This window comes from Nicotiana sylvestris, chromosome 1 (assembly GCF_000393655.2).
Source record: "Nicotiana sylvestris chromosome 1, ASM39365v2, whole genome shotgun sequence".
Classification (NCBI taxonomy): Eukaryota; Viridiplantae; Streptophyta; class Magnoliopsida; order Solanales; family Solanaceae; genus Nicotiana; species Nicotiana sylvestris.
Window position 1 is genome coordinate 2885673 of NC_091057.1, and position 12475 is coordinate 2898147.

A 12475-nucleotide genomic window follows, 5' to 3' on the forward strand; every position below is an offset into this window, starting at 1 on the left:
CCTGCCCAAGTCCACTGTCACTTAGAATGGTCTTCATTGAACCAGGTCCTCCCACAGTTTCCCGCTTTCATTTTCTAGACATTTCAACAGACTTCCCTTTCCTTCTTGTAACAGCCACAATATCACCTTCAAACAAATCTTTCTCAACCACAACCTTCTTAGATTTAAAATCACTCTTCATAGATGTTCCCCTTTGTTTTTCCACAGCTTCCTCTGAAGCCTCAACCATATACTTTTAGACTTTTGTAGATCTTTTCACTAAGGAACTAGGTTCCTCCACAACATCTTCATCAACCTAAACCACTGGAATATGTCTGTCAGCTACAACTTCCCCCTGTTTCATTAACCTCTTCTTCTTTTTCTTATTACTCCGCTTACTCTTCTGCAAGGCAGCCTCAAGTTCCTCTTTCTTTTGTAGCCTGGTAGTGGGTCACTTGGAAGAAGACTCAGGAGTGACCGCTGGTTTGCATATCTTAAAATGGGCACTGACCACTATGTCATCTTCGTCAAAAGGGACTGTAGTAGGAGGAATGGATTCCAAGGGCTTAGTAGAGAGGAAGGGCTCCTAGTTTATTTCGGCTGAAAGAGAATCAGGTTCTCCAATAGGGTTTTTGTGACTGGGTCATGAACCGAAGACTCGAAAAGCACCAGAGTCCTTTCATCCCCTAAGAATGGAGGTTTTCCCCCCTGAGATTCAGGCAGAGGGGAGGCTCCTTCATTCATAAGACTCTCAGCAACGATAGTCATGATATTTTGTGCCACTTCTTTTTATGGTAACTCCATGGGAGCCACTGAGTCTAGAACGATGGAGTTCAAGTACTGATCGGGATCTTCCCCAGAGACCTATGACACCTGAGGAGTAGCACTTTTGGTTTGTTCAGAAAAAGGAGGAGAAGTAGGGTTTTCAACACATGGAGTGAGGCAGGGTTTGACGGAGGAGTAGAGGTGACAAGAGATAAAGAAAAAAACCAGTATGGGTACAATAGTATCAGGGATAGTGAGGGAGTGGGTTTCTAGTGGTACTGTTAAGGGAGGTGGAGATGTGGGAGTGGTGTTGATGGCATGAGAAAGAGACGATTGTTCATTTGCCATGGTGAGAGAAGTGGTAGAGAGATCTAAAAGAAAAATTACAGAGATGAAAAGGGAGATAATGGTTCAGAACTGCTGGGAGTGTGAGGGTTTTATGAAAGGAAGAGTTAATAATGAGAGGGGAGAGGAACGAGTTCTGAAGAGTTTCGAAACGATGATAATTTTGTGGGAATACGTAGCGTATAGAGGAAGTGAAAGGATTTGAGAGACAAGACGTGATATACAGACTCTGAAAAGTCAGATGATGTGGCAGGTGCATTAATTTTGTTGTCTTTTGAAAAAGCATGAGAAAAACACATTACTACCAACCTGTGGTACAAGAACCAGGTTCCTGACCTATTTTTATAAAAGGATTTTGCAGCTCTCTTTCGCAGTTCAACACTGTACCTTTAGCTTCTATAATCATCATGCGTGTTTACCTACAACGGTATAGATATGAGTTAGGCCTGGTCAGAAAACACTTTAGCTAATTTTACTTGAGTATGACTTTTATAGCCATATGAGCAAAACCAGGTTCTCAATTAGGTTTAATCAACCCAGTGTCATCCTGTTTCTCTCAAAGTGTTCCTTGCTCAGATTTTTGGTGAAGATATCTGCAATTTGATCTTCCGTGCAGCAAAATCTCATACAAATAAGTCCCTTTTTCTATATTGTCTCTAAGAAAATGGTGTCTGACATCAATATGCTTGGTTCTCTTGTGTTGAATCGGGTTCTTTGCCATGTTGAGAGCACTGGTGTTGTCACATAGAAGCGGTACACAATCAATGTATATACCAAAATCTTCCAATTATTGCTTGATCCACAGTAATTGAGCACAACACGAGGCAACTGTAACATATTCTGCTTCAGGTGTTGAGAGAGCCACTGAGTTTTGTTTCCTTGTACCTCATGAGATTAGACATTATCCAAGATCTAGATGTACTTTTCCTATCCACCAGATAGCTTGCATAATCAGCGTCAGCATAACCAATAAGATTGAAATTGTCACCTGAAGGATAATAAGAACCAAGCCCTGTGTGCCCTTAAGATATCTCATAATTCTCTTAGTAGCCTTCATATGAGATTCCTTAGGATTTGATTGGAACCTTGCACATAATCCCACACTAAATACAATGTCTGGCCTGCTAGCAGTAAGGTAGAGTTGATATCCAATGATTCTCTAATACATTGTTTGATTTATAGGTGATCCAGAATCATCCATGTCTAACTTAGTAGCAGTAGCAATAGGGGTATCGATCACCTTTGATGCTTCCATATCAAACCTTTTCAAAAATTCTTTGATGTATTTCTGCTGACTGATACACGTTTCCTTTATGTACTGCTTCACTTGAAGACCTAAGAAGAAGTTTAGTTCCCCCATCATACTCATTTCAAACTCACTTCCCATGAGTTTAGCAAATTCTTCACATAATGAGTCAGTTGTAGCCCCAAATATGATGTCATCCATATAAACCTGAACAATGAGCAAGTTCCTTCCCCGTTTCTTCAAAAATAATGTATTGTCAATCTTTCCTCTTATGAAACCATTTTCTAAGAGAAACTTGGATAGTCTCTCATACCAGGCTCTAGGGGCCTGTTTTAATCCGTACAGTGCCTTATCCAATTTGAATACAAGTTCAGGATGTACATGACATTCAAAACCTGGAGGTTGCTTTATATAGACTTCTTCCTTGAGAAAACCATTCAGGAAGACACTCTTCACATCCATTTGGAATAAGGTGAATTCCATAAGTGATGCAAAGGCAATGAGGATCCTAATAGCTTCCATGCAAGAAATTGGGGCAAAAGTTTCATCATAATCAATCCCTTCCTCCTGATTGTTTCCTTGGACAACAAGCCTTGCTTTGTTCCTTGTAAAATTTCCATGTTCATCCAGCTTATTTGTGAATATCCACCTGGTCCCTATGATGGTTCTGTTTGAGGGTCTAGGTACCAGGTGCCATACGTTATTTCTTTCAAATTGATGTAGCTCCTCTTGTATTGTCGTAATCCAGTCTGCATCCTTCAAGGCTTCCTTGATATTTTTGGGTTCTATTTGGGATAGAAATACTGAGAAGGCTAGGTAATTTCTGGTTTTTGATCTTGTCTGAACTCCAGAATCAAAGGGGTGATTATATTATCTAGTTGATGGGAGCTTTTGTGTTTTCAATTTGGGACTGATGATTGATTGGTAGAGGAACCGGGCAAATTAAATGAATTTCCCTACGCTCCTTGTTCTGCTACTTGTGGAGTGCCTTGCACTGCATCTCCAACTCTTTCTTCAGCTTCAGTGGTAGTAATTGGGGTACCAGGTTCCTCTTAAGAAATGGAAGAGGATGGTACATTGTCTTCACCTGCCTCCTTCATCTGGCTCATCATATCAGCCTTGCCATTTGAAACATCAGATATTCCCTAGGAACCAAAAGTGGTTCATTGTCTTGATCATCACTATTTCCTTCCTTGTTAGAAGAGGGTGTCTCGTTGAATACACATGAACACTCTCTTCCATATATTGTGTCCTTTTGTTGTAGACTTTGTAGGCTTTGCTTTAAGAGGAATGTCCCAGAAAGATTCCTTTATCACTTTTTCCATCAAACTTCCCAAGCTGGTCCTTTCCGTTGTTGCAAACATAGCATTTGCATCCAAAGGTTCTCAGATAAGTTATCTTTGGTTTTCTTCCATTGAGTAGCTTATATGGGGTTTTGTTCAGGAGGGACCTGATCATACACCTGTTCACCAAGTAGCACGCAGTGTTTATTGCCTCTGCCCAGAAATTTTTGGCAATTCCACAGTCAATAAACATTGTCCGCGCCATGTCTTCCAGAGTTCTGTTCTTTCTTTCAACAACATCATTTTTCTATGGAGTCCTTGGTACTAAGAAGTTGTGAGTGATTCCATTTTTATTGCAAAACTCATAAAATTTGGCATTGTCGAATTCTGTCCCATGGTCAGATGTGATGCATGCTACCTTTAATTCCATCTTCACTTGGATTTTCTTGACAAAGGCCACAAATACCTCGAAAGTCTCATCCTTTGTTCTAAGAAAAAGTGCCCAGGTGAATCTTGAATAGTCGTCCACAATTACAAAAATATACTTCTTTCCACCTCTGCTTGGTATTCTCATAGGACCACACAGATCCATATGAAAGAGTTCGAGCGGTTTTGATGTGCTAACATCCTTATTTGGCTTAAAAGATGATTTCATATATTTTCCTCTAGCACATGCATCACACACTCTATGCTCCTTGAAATTTGAATTTGGCAGACCATGAACCAGGTCCTTCTGTATCAATTTATTCAGAAGTCAGAAGCTTGCATACCCCAATCTTCTATGCCAAAGTTCTGCATCATTATCAACTGCCTTCAAACAGCTCATATCACCAGCTTGTAGAGAATCAAAATCAGCAACGTAGATGTTCTTGTATCTTTTGGCTACTAGGACCACTTCGCCAGTTACCAGATTAGTAACTGTGCACACTTTAGATAAGAACTCTACTTTGTTCCCTTTATCACAGATTTGAGAGACACTCAAGAGACTGTACTTCAGGCCATCCACATAGTACACATTCTCAATTGAGTGTGAAAGAGACTTTCCAACCTTTCCAACACCGAGAATGTACCCCTTTTTCCATTTCCAAAGGATACATTCCCTCTCTGCAGGGCTTTCAATGAGAGAAAATCCATGGTGTTTTCAGTCATGTGCTTTGAGCATCCACTGTCCATGATCCATTGCAGTCCACTTCCTCTCATTGTTCCCTGCACATATAAATTATGGGTTATATTTAGGAACCCAAACTAGTTTGGGTCCCTTGTAATAAGGAAAAGGGTGGATAAGAGCTTTTCTAGTTCATGCAAGCAAACACTTTGTTTTTCTGAACAGATTGAATCCTGGCCTGACAATTTTCTTTGAAGTGCCCATTGTTCCCACAATGGGTACAAAGCCAGTTATCAAGAACAGTGACATACTTGATGTGAGAGTGTAAGGAGTTTTCTCCTTTTGGAACCCGATACCTACCTGCCATTATTGTTGAAGTACATGGCAGTGACAACATCTGAGGACCAGATCCACTTAAGAGATTTTTCAAGATCAATTTTTACTTTCTCCAATTCAGCTTGAAGTTGCCTATTTTTCTTGAGTTTACCACATAAACTAGTTTTCACATCATTTAATTCCTTTTCAAGCTTGATGTGTGTCTCACTAGCTACTTCCTTCCCTTTCTCAATACTTACAAGCCTATGTTCTGATTTGAGTCCCTCAATTGTTTCCTCTAGGTCTGTGATTATCACCAAAAAACCATCCCTTTCTTGCTCAATAGCTGCAATTTTCTCTCCTAAAGTATTCTTTTCTTTACTAAGGTTCTCTATGGCTTCCTTCAAGTCAACAACCACTATCATCAAATCATCTCTCTTATTTTCTACACTATTTATTTTTCAGTTAGGACATCTTTTTATTTTTCAAGATTGCCTATGGTCTCATTTAAATCAACCACACAGACCACCAGATCATCTCTAGATTGTTCAGCATCTCCTAGCTCTATTATTAGCGCATCTTTATCATTAACAAGACTATAGTATGCATCAATTAGAACATTTGCTAATGACATCAATTTCTTAGAAGAGTAGGACTTCAGATTTCTCTGAACATCCTAAAATTTACCTCATCATTGTCATCCTCTTCATCATCATCGGACTGAGCTATCAATGCAAATAATGAATCATATTCCTTTCCTTCATTTTCCACTGCCATCATGGAATTGTTTCCTGCATCTGGTTCCTCTTCTGATTCATTGGAGGAGTCTCCCCATGCAGCAAGAGCTTGCTTCACAACATTGTCAGTTGCTCTTTTTTGGCTGATATCGTTTGCCAGGAACCAGATTCCTTTTTGTTGCTTTGTCAGAGTTGTGTTTGTAATGCTCTTATTTCAGAAGTGGGCAGTCTTTAATAAAATGCCTTGGTTTTCCGCACTTGTGACAAAGATCATAGTTCCTTGGTTTACTTGAACTGCCCCTCTTAGGTATACCACCATTTCTTCGAACCATCTTTTGAAATCTTTTAGTGAGATAGGCCATATCACTATCTTCTTCACTTGAGTCATTGTTTTTAGCCTTGAGCACCAGGTTCTTCTCCTTATTTGGCTCTCTTCTTTCAATGTCTTTCTTTATTTTCATCTTGTATGTCTTTAGATTTCCAATTAGCTCTTCTATGGTTAGAGTTTGAAAATCTTTAGCTTCACTGATGGCATTCACCTTACTCTCCCAAGAGCTAGGTAGAACACTGAGAACCTTCCTTACAAGCTTGTTTCTAGGAATAATTTCTCCAAGTGAATGAAGCTCATTTATGATAGATGTGAATTTAGTGTGCATATCTTGTATAGAATTATCATCTTTCATCCTGAAAAGCTCACACTCTGTGGTGAGCATATAAATCTTGGACTGTTTAACCTGAGTAGTTCCTTCATGTACTATTTGAAATGCTTCCTATATTTCATTGGCAGATTGACAAGTTGAGATTATATTGTAATCATTAGGTCCTATACCACATACCAAGATCTTCTTGGCACAAAAGTTCTTTTTAATAGGTTTTCTGTCAATATCGCTGTAATCTTTTCTGGTTTTCGGCACCATTGGTCCAGATTCTCCAAGCTTCTTCATAGGAACATGTGGACCATCACAAATGACCTCCCACATCTCTGATTCCTTTGCCACTATAAAATCATGCATACGGGTCTTCCACCAGCCGTAATACTGACCATTGAATCTAGGAGGTTTGTAGGTTGATTGTCCTTCCTCAAAGTTAGGTAGAGCAGCCATAGAGATCCTTTCTAGGTGTTAACCTTTTAGAAAGAACCTGCTTTGATACCAATTGATAGTTTATATGAGTCCACCAACTGTATAGAGACCTGGTCTTATATCAGTCCCCTCAGTACTAACTACTGAAATAGTATGTAAATAAGACACATAAACTCAAAGGGACAAAAACCACGACCTACACTGGTAGGATTTCAACTTCACTAACTTGTAACTACGCTATTACAAGCCACTTTATAATGACTCTATTACAAAGACTTCAATCACTCTAACTTGTAATACACTTATCACAAGCCACTTTGTCATCACTAGTTACAAAGGCTTCAACCTATGACTAACTCTAGTCACAACACAAACTCAGATGGTTTATGATTTTGAGTTTCCTAAAACAACGCTTCTAATAAAGCAAGATAGGAGTTACAATGAATAACAAAACACAAGATTACAACTCAACTAAGGACATACATAGACTCCTAATGAAACTGGTCCGTAGTAGAGTTGTCTTCTTGTTCTTGACACACTTGTGACTTCAATGCTGGATGAGATCTTCAATGTTTGAGAGAATATCACTAAATGCTCAAGTAAATATTTATGCCTTACACAATGTTATTATACTTCAAAATACATCCTAAGGATGATGTCTATTCTTGGTTGGTAGGGAAGTGACTGTTGCACCGTAGCATGCACAGTTGCAGGCAGTCACTTTCTGCAGTTACTTTCTAGCTGTATAGTGGACTTATACTTCTGTCAGGGGAACACCAAGGGATCAGGTTCCTAATCTGGTTCTTGTGAATCTAAAGGCACACTGCCCAGATTATCTTGAGTCCATTGCTGAATGATTGTACCAGGCATGCATTAGGTCATTTATCTGGTTCTATACAGAAAGTTTGTTAGATCATCAAAACATAGACTAAGAGACATTAACCCCATCACTTTATTTGTTTTAAAATTTTTATTTTTGTAACTCATACCTCTTTAACTTCCACTCTTAATAATATCCATAACTCCTATATTTTTCATAACCCTCAAATAGTTAATTTAATATTTTAAGATACCTTATGGTATTCCTCTACTTTTGCCTATATAAATTCATAATTGTTGTTTCATGAGATCCCTACTGTCACGACCCTAAACCCTCACCCGGTCGTAATGGCGCCTCTCGTAAAGATAAGGCCAGCCGACACACACCCAATTTATTTTAAGCAGTTAAATAATACAAATTAAGTCCTTAACATAATAATAATAATAATAACCCCAAAGCAAAGGTGAATAAGACAATTTGCGGAATAGACATAGCCCGACATCGGGGTGTCACAAGTCACGAGCATCTACTAAGGTCTAAATACAACAGAAAATCTGAAAATGTGCTAAATACAATCTAATGAGATCAAGAGGGAGAAAAGCAGTGCTGCGAACGTCGCGCAGCTACCTTGCTAAACTCCGATGACACTGCCTCTGAGCAACCAACACCCGCTACCGGGTTCAAAAATACCTGAATCTGCACACAACGTGCAGGGAGTAATGCGAGTACTCCGACTCAGTGAGTAATAATAATAAATGAAGACTGAGCGATAAGAAATCACGTAAAGGCACATCAACATGATTTAAAGAGCAGTATAAAGCCATGAAACAATGAAAACATATAGGCAACTAGAAAAGATAAACACATAAGAACCGCCCCTCGGGCACAGTACCAACAGAATCATCCCCTCGGGCAACACATGGAACAACATCTGCCCCTCGGGCTATATCTCATATTACAATGGGTACCCGCACTCACTGGGGGTGTGCAGACTCCTGGAGGGCCCCTTATGGCCCAAGCGCAATATCAAGTCGTCTCATGTCATAATCACATAGGCTTTTGGCCTCATATCAACAAGCCACCTCATGACATACAAATCTCAGGCCCTCGGCCTCATAATCATAATCAGTGTTTCCTCACAACATAGGCCCTCGGCCTTACTCAGTCAGAATCTCACAAGTCACTCGGGCAACAGTGAAACATGATGCTCAGCCCAAAATATCATTTAAAATATTATTTTTAGTGTTAAAGCAGAGTAAACATGGTTGAGTTACGAAAATAGTAGAATATAGCATGACTGAGTACAAGTATAAAGTCAAAACAGTGAGGAAATATCAGTAAAAAACCCCTAAGGATCTAAATAGTTGGCACAAGGCCCAAATATGACATTCAGCCCAAAACATGATGATAGCAAATAGTTTTCAATCAAATACGCGATAAAGCAGTCATTCGGGATGGACTAAGTCACAATCCCCAACGGTGCACGACCCCACGCCCATCATATAGCGTGTGCGTCACCTCAATATAGCACAACGATGTGCAAATCTGGGATTTCATACCCTTAGGACAACACTTAAAATCATTACTCGCCTCGATTCGGTCCAAACTCTAGCTCGCGATGCCTTTTCCCCTCGAATCGTCCTCCACTAGCGTCGAATCTCCATGAGATTATCCTTTGGTTTCCTCTTCAATTAGCTCTCTAAAGCTTTCTCCCTAATGAAATATGGTGAAAACTCACTCAAAATCACGAAGGGAACCTTTTTATACTTTTTGACGCAGGCATTTCCGCACCTGCGGTCCTTTTACCTCTTCTGCGGTCCCGCTTCTGCGGCTATTCCATCGCATCTGCGGGTTAAAAACTCGCACTTGCGCTACCGTAGGTGCGCCCACTTCACCTCTTCTACGGTTCCTGAAGAACTTCCTCTTGGCCACATATGTGGTTGCCTTCCACTTCTGCGATCATCGCACTTGCGGCCTCCCAACCGTAGGTACGGTTATGGCAGCAACAATATGCTTCAAATGTCCCAACTCAACTTCAAACCTTCCGCCAACCATCCGAAATCACCCCGAGGCCCCCGAGACCTCAACCAAAAGCACAAACCAGTCATATACCACAACCCAAACTTATACAAATCTTCAAAACACCTCAAACAACAACGAATCCATCAAATCACATCGCATTCAAGCCTAAAGTTCAAAAATCTTCCGAAATTCGCTTTTGATCAAAAGGTCTACCAAACCACGTCCGAATGACCTGAAATTTTGCACACACATCCTAAATGACCCAACAGACCTACTAAACCTTCTAGAATTCCATTCCGACCACTATATCAAAATCTCACCTATCAACTGTAAAATGCCAAAATTCCAATTTCGTCAATTCAAGCCTAAACCTCCCCCGAACCTCCAAAACACATTCCGATCACGCTCCTAAGTCCCAAATCACCTAAAAAGCTAACCAAATAATAAAAATTCTGATCTGAGATCATATACCATCGAGTCAAATCATGGTCAAATCTTTTAAATTTAAACTTCAAACTGAGGACTGTTCTTCTAAATTTATTCCGATTATCCTGAAAACCAAAACCAATGATTTACATACATCACAATACATCACACGGAGCTAGTCATGTTTGAGAACTAGCGAGCGAAGTGCAAAAGTTCAAAATGACCGGTCGGATCGTTACATCTACCCAAGGTTAACCTTTTTCATTCCATATATGAAATAGTAATGGTGTCATATTTACCGCAATATTAGATTCATGTTTTATTTTCGCTCGAGGAAGAAGGATCTTGAATGATGATCTGTTTGCGCAAGAAGGTATCAACAACAGCTCAGGAAACTATGCGCTGATTCTATATTTCATTTTCCTTTTATTTTCTTATGATTAAGGTTCCAAACAGGATGTGCATTGTATTTCTTCTTTTTCTTCCACTTTCTCTCTGATTTTTCAGAAATGGTGTATCTATGTAATTTTCATTAAGATCGATGTAAGATTCATGAATCAATAGCATGTGTCTTTCTAATGTTAATATATTTTGGATGTATTCTAAAGTTCAAAACACATATAAATACATATATCGTAGAATAGTTCTAAAAGAGTTTTAAGTAATATGCCAATTTGGAACACTCAATAAATAACATTGCTAAAAATAAAATTTGGTAGTTCATTATCACTTAAGGTAATGATAAAAACAATAATCGTAAAAAAGAAATCATGCAGGAATTCATGGCAACACGTAAAATTGGATCTTTTGTTTTTTCTTATTTTTAAAAATATATATTAAACCATCTTCAAGCGACTATGGAGGACAAGAATTGAGTTTACAAGTATCTTAAAAGAGATGATCACATCTAAAAAATCATCTTTTTCTTTATGAAATCATTGTGTTATTCAAGATAGACCCAAGTGGGTGTAACTTCCTTTTTTTTAATTATTGTTTCATTACGTGCAAATTTCTTTGGTTGTATTTTAATTTTTTTTATCTGTATATCATAATTTTACATTCTTTTTTATGTAAGGAGAAACTGTTACACCCCATGTTTTCGTATATGAAAGTATGCCATCAATGAATTGATGAAAGCTTGGGAATGAGATGTTACATCCTGCATTTTTGAATGTTAAGATTTCGTCGTAAAGTTAATCAATTGAAGCTCAGGAATGAGATTATTTTGAGGTTACAAGTATTATGCTATTTCAAACAAGGGATAAAAATTCGTGAAGGTGAGAGGGTAAGAAAATTGAAGAAAATGAGTTTCGTCGAAGCGTAGCAATTTGGGATAAAATACGGTCCAAGTTATAATACCTGGTATTTATGGACTAGTGTCATACAAGGTACTACATGATCATGATAGTAAGGTGTAAAAGGTATGTTAAAAGTGAGTTGTATTTTAAGTAATTTGAGATAATTCTTAATTATGTGGGTGATTGGTTAGTTATTGGATAATGAGATATTACCCAATTAATTAAGGGTTTATATTGGATAAAGATTAAGGGCATGAGGTGGCATCCCCCATTCAAAGTAAAATGACTCATAGCTTAGGAATGAAAGGTGTCACACTTGAAGAATTTAGGTGACACTAAGCTAAACATGTGAGGCCCACCTAATAATTAAGAATAACTTTCCAAAATTCAACATTTATCTTCAATTCTCTTAAGAAAAAAACATAGTAACATTCTTTCTAAGAGAATTCAACCAAGCTTTCCATTTTCATGTAATGTCATTTCTAAACTCTTGAGAAGAATTTCAGCATACTTTCCATTGCATAACATTGACTCTAAATCTCTTGAGAAAGAGTTTCAACAAAGATAATTTTGCAATAGCAACATTATTGCTTTGAGCATTTCATACGGATTGTTCCCTATTTCGATCCTGCTGTTACGTGTTTTATCGCAATTAACATGTGTTAGAGGAATTATCAAGAGAATCGACTCAGGTATGTTAAGGCTATCCCTTCTTTCCTTTTGGCATGATCCATACGATGCAAATGAAACGAGCAAATGTATAACTTTCTTAAATGACTCTATTCATAGAATGCTAGAGATACTTATATTCTTGATTACCATGTATCATATTATTCTATCGTCCGTTCATGGGTCTCAGAAAATACGTAAGTTGAAAAGTTTTACTTCATGACATCATTCAAAGACACAATGGTCTTATGACATTCTGAAAGATTTTATTGACGTACTTCTCATGCATTGCATTCACATATATATGTATATTTACCCATGACCAGATAGCGTACATATATATATATATATATATATATATATATATATATATATATATATGT

The 12475-nt window shown here is 38.2% G+C and overlaps 1 protein-coding gene across 1 annotated transcript; it reads right to left on the reverse strand.

Moving 5' to 3' along the window:
* Positions 1–295: 295 nt before the first annotated feature.
* On the reverse strand, positions 296–6878 carry LOC138889395 (uncharacterized). The gene is made up of 11 exons (XM_070172702.1): positions 6612–6878; positions 6019–6545; positions 5726–5918; positions 5167–5439; positions 4967–5083; positions 4689–4824; positions 4389–4572; positions 4037–4175; positions 3412–3480; positions 2256–3175; positions 296–419 (listed from the first exon to the last, which is right to left on the reverse strand). The coding sequence occupies exons 1-11, from the start codon at positions 6876–6878 to the stop codon at positions 296–298; spliced, it is 2949 nt and encodes a 982-aa protein (XP_070028803.1).
* Between the last annotated feature and the right edge of the window lie 5597 nt (positions 6879–12475).